Source organism: Lactuca virosa, chromosome 8 (assembly GCF_052849685.1).
Source record: "Lactuca virosa cultivar CGN04683 chromosome 8, Lactuca_virosa_CGN04683_v6, whole genome shotgun sequence".
NCBI classification, from domain to species: domain Eukaryota; kingdom Viridiplantae; phylum Streptophyta; class Magnoliopsida; order Asterales; family Asteraceae; genus Lactuca; species Lactuca virosa.
The window spans coordinates 16,773,847-16,780,176 of record NC_136433.1 but is presented as its reverse complement, the minus strand read 5'-3'; the positions used below and the strand labels follow the sequence as shown (position 1 = coordinate 16,780,176).

General features: G+C 36.7%; 2 protein-coding genes across 2 annotated transcripts; one reads left to right on the top strand and one right to left on the bottom strand.

Annotated features, from left to right (window-relative positions):
* LOC145133941 (serine/threonine protein phosphatase 2A 57 kDa regulatory subunit B' beta isoform-like) lies at nucleotides 1-2,376 on the top strand. The gene is made up of 3 exons (XM_079068885.1): nucleotides 1-198; nucleotides 310-1,613; nucleotides 1,703-2,376. Exons 2-3 carry the CDS (start codon nucleotides 471-473, stop codon nucleotides 2,027-2,029), a joined length of 1,470 nt encoding a protein of 489 aa, XP_078925011.1. The 5' UTR covers nucleotides 1-198; nucleotides 310-470; the 3' UTR covers nucleotides 2,030-2,376.
* LOC145133940 (putative pectate lyase 5) lies at nucleotides 2,327-4,560 on the bottom strand. Its single transcript, XM_079068884.1, has 5 exons — nucleotides 4,412-4,560; nucleotides 3,522-4,251; nucleotides 3,252-3,440; nucleotides 2,943-3,151; nucleotides 2,327-2,858 (listed from the first exon to the last, which is right to left on the bottom strand). The coding sequence occupies exons 1-5, from the start codon at nucleotides 4,534-4,536 to the stop codon at nucleotides 2,414-2,416; spliced, it is 1,698 nt and encodes a 565-aa protein (XP_078925010.1). The 5' UTR covers nucleotides 4,537-4,560; the 3' UTR covers nucleotides 2,327-2,413.
* Between the last annotated feature and the right edge of the window lie 1,770 nt (nucleotides 4,561-6,330).

Genomic DNA, 6,330 nt, shown 5'->3' with positions numbered 1-6,330 from the left:
TTATAGTTGTCTCCCCCTCTCTTTCTCCCTTGCTACATCCCAATCCCTAATAATCTCCATACTTTGAATCGATAAATTCGTGTTAATCAATCCTTCCTCTATCCTTACATCCAACTGAAAAACCTAATTTTGCAGATGCTTTCTATTTCTGGATCTCTCTCTTTTCGGATCTCTTATTCCTTCAATCTAATCAACAAGGTACAATCTTTCTCTTTTTGATATTCGGTTTCTCTTCTTTTAACTGATTCTTATTCCAAACTGGATAATTCCTTAACTTATACTCCTTTTTCTTTCCCTAAATCGTGTAAGGGTTTCAATTGGTTGATCGATTGCTACAACGAGCCTGTATAGATTATTACATATACATATGGGTGTAGATGTATAAACCGTGATGAAGTAGAAGTTTACACAGGGAATACGATTGAAAGAGAGTTTGATTCTTCGGATTAGGTTGTGGGAAATCGGTAAGTATGTTTAAGATCATTAAAGGGATGAAAAGGGGTTCGAAACCCGAAGTGATTGAACCACCTCCAGGACCTAATGCTCCATCTGATGTGACTGTAAACCATGCTTCACGTTCGGCCATACCCCCTGCTCAGCTGACCAACACCAAGTCACAGGCTATCAGTCGAAACCCTGCACCTCAGACTGGTGTGATCGAGGTAACACCTTTGTTGAAAGACGTACCAATATCTGAACGACATGTGTTATTTATCAGAAAGGTGAATATGTGTTCTGCTTCTTTTGATTTCTCTGATCCATTGAAGAAAGTTAAAGAGAAAGAGATCAAAAGGCAAAACCTACAAGAACTTGTTGAGTTAGTCCAGTCAGGTTCAAGTAAGATGAATGAGATCATGCAGGAGGAGATGATTAACATGATTTCAGTGAATATCTTTCGTGCTTTACCTCCTCAAGCATTTGAGAACACCGGAGCCATTGATGGTGACCCTGAAGAAGATGATATGTACTTAGAACCTTCATGGCCTCACCTGCAACTTGTCTATGAGTTGCTTTTAAGATACGTGGTGTCACCCGATACAGATACTAAAGTAGCTAAACGATTTATCGATCATTCATTTGTTTTAAACTTGCTTGATATGTTTGATTCAGAAGATCCAAGGGAAAGAGAGTATTTAAAGACCATACTCCATCGTGTATATGGAAAATTCATGATTCATCGCCCTTTTATAAGGAAGGCAATAAATAATATCTTTTATAGGTTTATATTTGAAACAGAAAGGCATCCTGGGCTTGGTGAATTATTGGAGATTCTTGGAAGTATAATAAATGGGTTTGCTGTTCCAATGAAAGAAGAGCATAAGTTGTTCCTTGTGAGGGCACTCATTCCACTTCATAAAGCCAAATTTATTAATTACTATCATCAACAGTTATCTTACTGTATAATTCAGTTTGTTGAAAAAGATTATAAATTGGCTGATATTGTGATTAGAGGGTTACTGAAATACTGGCCTGTTACTAACTGTGGTAAAGAGATTCTGTTTCTTGGTGAATTAGAAGAAATTCTTGATGCAACACAACCTGCAGAGTTTCAACAATGCATGATTCCTCTTTTTAGACAAATTGGACGCTGCATTAATAGCCCTAATTTTCAGGTTTGTTATTACTTATTACCCATAATCTTTTTATATTGTTAAAATACTTGGTATCCAAAAAAGTTTGTTGATTTCAAGATGACTTGTAGGTTGCAGAACGGGTGCTTTTCTTGTGGAACAATGAACATATAGTGGACTTGATTGCACAGAATCGAGACATCATTTTACCTATCCTCTTTGAACCCTTAGAGAAGAACATAAGAGGTCACTGGAACACTGCTATCAATGGATTAACTGGAAATGTAAGAAAAATGTTCATTGAAATGGATTCAGACCTTTTTGAAGAATGCAGTAATCAGTTCTTGGAAAAAGAAGCCATGGCCAATAAAATGCTTGAGCAACGTGAGTTGACTTGGAAGAAACTTGAAGCAATTGCATCAGAAGGTGGAGGTGATGATATGGTTATGGTTAATTAAATTACGTTTTTTTTTCCGTTTTTACCCTTTCTCCCACCTGGAGCTCTTGCTACTTTCTAACATCCAAAAGGGCAGAGGTATGAGTCATTTTCTCCTACAGCCTGACAGAGCACAACGGTTTGCTCTATTTTTTTTTTCTTTCCATGTTTGCCCTTTTAGAGTAATTGCTATTTTTTGTTGAAATAGAGTTATTGGGTTGATAATAAGTAAAGGTGGTCATGATGTTAACATCATCATAGGGATGTTTTCAAATTCTATAACTTTCTCTTATTGTGGTCAAATGAACCACATGTCATATTTTTTTGTGAATACAAATTCCTATCAATGGTTATACCGTTAAATCTCAATTATCTACACATAATTTGTCATATTCTTTAATACTCACTAGTGAAAACAATACACTGGAGTCATTGTCATGAACAGTGATAATACAACTAGTGAAGACAAAAAAATGGTGGTTGGTATTGATGAGCGTGCTCCACCTGAAATCCTTCTGCTGCCGGGACCACCACAAAAAGGTATCATCCCGGGACCACTACCTTGTAGCACACTAAGTGGTGATGGTGGTGATCCTGGTATAAACCCATACCCAGCTCCTGGGTTTATACTAGGATCACCACCACCACTACCACCTTGTATGTTGCCGGGAACACAACCGGCACCATAAGGTGGTAGGATTCCTGGAGAGAAGCCGGCACCGTAAGGTGGTAGGGTTCCTGGCGGAATGGTGCCAGGTAAATCCGGTGGGTTCTCGCCACTTGGTTGACCAACAACAGGTGGAGTGATCACCGGAGGATCACTGTCATGTGGTGTGATCCCACCTACACTACTGCAAAACAAATAGTAATAGAACAAATAAGAAAAAGAAAAGAATAAAGTAAATAAATTTGACACGTAAATTCAAAACATATACCTCGGGGCGCCTACAAGAACACCAGCATGCCTAGTTAGTTGGTTTATTAGGTAGGCCGACATTGGTGGAACACTCGAGGCCTTGGCATACTGAACCTCGAGCCCTGCACCCGAAGGGACAAAAAATGCACCATTTACCATCAAATCCCCTTCCGACCTCCAATTCCACCCCTTCCATTCGTCATCTTTCGCATTCATTCGCTTTGTCACCTGTTAAATAAAGTTGCACACAAACAAGGTCTGAAAAACAAAACAAAACAGCCCGGTCCGTTGTATATTGTACTAAATAGTATGCAAAGCAATTATGTACCTCTCTGCGATCATCAGCCATGGCAACGAAGCGGTTGCCCTGGCTGTTAATGGTGGGAGCAGCACTCCCACCGATGGCATACAATTTCCATTCAGTATAATCGTTGTTCACAACATGGAAATACCCATGTCGGCATCTTGGCATTCTCTCCACTAGCCGTTCTCCAAAATGATTGAATGCAACTGTCACCTATTCATGCAGTTACTATATATATAAGTCTTGTTATATGTTTATAGAATGTAAAATATGATAACTACGATAACAACTTACTTGCATACCCGCATCAGCGAGATAATCATCGGAATGACCTAACAACATGACCTTATCATGCTCCGTAAAATAGCAGTTTGTTATCGTCACGGCGGTGGACCCCTCCGTGACATCAACCAGTCCGTCTGTACACCTGGCAAAAGAACAATGGTCAATCCACAAATTCCTCACCCCCTTGATCGTCAATCCATCACCGTCCGATTTCCCACGGCCCACAACATCCGATGGACTCACCCGTATCTTGGCATTCCCGGAGGGCTCACAGTCATGAACATAAATCCCATGAATGATAATATTCCCAACATTCTCAATCACAATACATCCTTTCCCGGTCACATGGACAATGGCCCCACGTCCATCGATGGTCTTCGAACTGCTGACAATGAGCTCGGTTTGAAGATTTATGTGCATGTTTTTTGCAAATGTGATCCAAAGAGGCTCGGTCTGTATGACCGCATGTCGGAGTGTCCCCAGAGGTGGGTTTTCAGGGTCATTATCGGAAGAATCGGTGACAATGTAAAAGCGGCCTCCTTTCCCCCCCATTGCTCCTTGACCAAATCCGATAGCACAGTCGGCGAGACGTTGGCGATTGTTGACCCAGTTTGGGTCACATCGCCAGCAGTCGTCGACTGGGTTGCCAGTTTGGCAAAGAGTTTGATCTTTTGATTGAGTGAATAATGGGTTTGTATCGAGCACTCTTCTTCTTGAGGTTATTGAAGCGTTTAGTTTTCTGTACGAGGGTCAAGAAACATAAAAAAGTAAACTTTTTTGTGAAATATATAAAAAAGAAAGAAACCCAGATTATATAATATGGCATTAAGCAAAACCCAGATGGGAGTTTTCTTGAATCCTACATTTAGATGGGTTATAGTGGAGCTTGCTGAGCATACCTTTGGAGTTGCAGAACAATGGCTTCTGGGTCAGGGTGTTGATGAGGGAGGTGTGCCCATGTTTTAATGAAAGTTGAAGGTAGAAAAGTTAAAAGCATGTAGATGAAGAGATTAGTTGGAGCCATTTCTTGATGAAGATGCTCCTCCTTTTGAAGTTTCGTACGATATGGTAACAAGGCATCGTGTCTTGTTTATATAACTATGAGAAAATCAAATATTTTAATTGAATTATTCGGGAGATTTTTGATCATTAATTGAATTACAAGTAAAGAAAAAGATTTCGGTGTTAATTAAGTGATAATTTTCTCTCTCCCATGCATATTTCCTTCAAATGTATTAACATTCTTATCTTGTTAATAAATTATCCTTCGTATATGGAGTGGGACGAAAATTATGACAAATGGGAACAGAATCGAGGTAAATCGATTTTACATTTTGGTAATAGTTTAACGTATAACGTATCCTTGAAACGTATCTTTCATATATATGCACATACACACATATATACATATAATATACACTTATCTTTAAGCAATATAAAATATATACATTTCGAATGCAATCATGATTTATATCTTTACCAACTTTGATCTTTTTCATGTCATGTTTTTCTTAAGTAATTGGACAGATTTAAATAATCTACCGAGTGGATATCGTGTATTGTATGTCATTGAGGTTTCATTGTTTCAATCGAAAATTATATATGTATAATATACCATATAAAGCTAAAATGCTAAATAACTAATGTTCTAGCAGAATATATCGTCATACATACATGATTACATGTATGGTGAGACGTATTTGATCTGCAAAGATTTAATATAATATAAAATATAAAATATTTAAAATGTAAATATGAATTGGGATTTGGTTTTGGTTTTCGTTTCTAATTGGTGGAATTTGGCGGCTGTGGATCAAAGATTCTTTGCGGGAAACGAAGTATGTTTCTTGATTCAAATATTCCCATTTGCTATTATAATTTATACTCTTTTGTAATGGAGGGAAATTTATAAAAGGAAAAAAGAAAGGTAATTTTGAGGATACCAAGTAGATACCAACTTTTGACGATCTAATTGTGACATTGCCCCTAAATTATGGCCGTTTGAAGGGAGACGTTATTTTTGACTTTTATGTTATCTTGTCTGTTAATTTTAATTTTATTCTGTACTTTTTTAGATAAACGGAATATATATTATAACAGTCCATTATATCTTCAAATTTTGAAAATGTGTATTCAATGTTTCGTGTTGAAAACAAGTAGTTCGTTAGTTTATTTAACATTTATAACAAGGGATAATTTACATTCAACATGTTTCATGTCAATGGCAAAGTTTAGTTTCAACAGACTTTTGAGCCTAAATTATGGATAATTATGGTTTTGCCTTTGGTCTTTATGGTTCTTGGATCATATTTGAGGCATAGTTGATAGTACACACGACTTGCCTTGTGTTTTTTGTAAAAAAAATAAAATAAAATAAGGGTGTTGCCGTGTTGGTCATATATAACAGTATAAGTAATGTAATTTTTTTTTTCTAATATATGCTTTTATCTAGGTTAACTTTTTTCCGTACACAATAAGACTGGTGATTTTATTTTTTTTAATTTAATGGACTCAATAAGGAGATGAGTCGGATGACTTAATTGGCACAAAAACGAAAGGAAGAATAACAAAAGTATTTAAAGAGAAGTGGTTATTGAATTTCAATATGACTAAAGGGAGCTGATATATACATTTGTTCATTTTATTCTTCCACTTGATAGAAAAGTAGTTTTCCTTTTATACCCTTTCCTTAAATCAATAAAATATAAGAAAAAAATAGTTTCTAATTACCAAACATATAAAGAGAAAAAAACGGGTGTTTGTTTCTTTTTTTTCATTTCCTTTTTTTTGTTTTCTTAATTTGTCAATTGATTTTTTA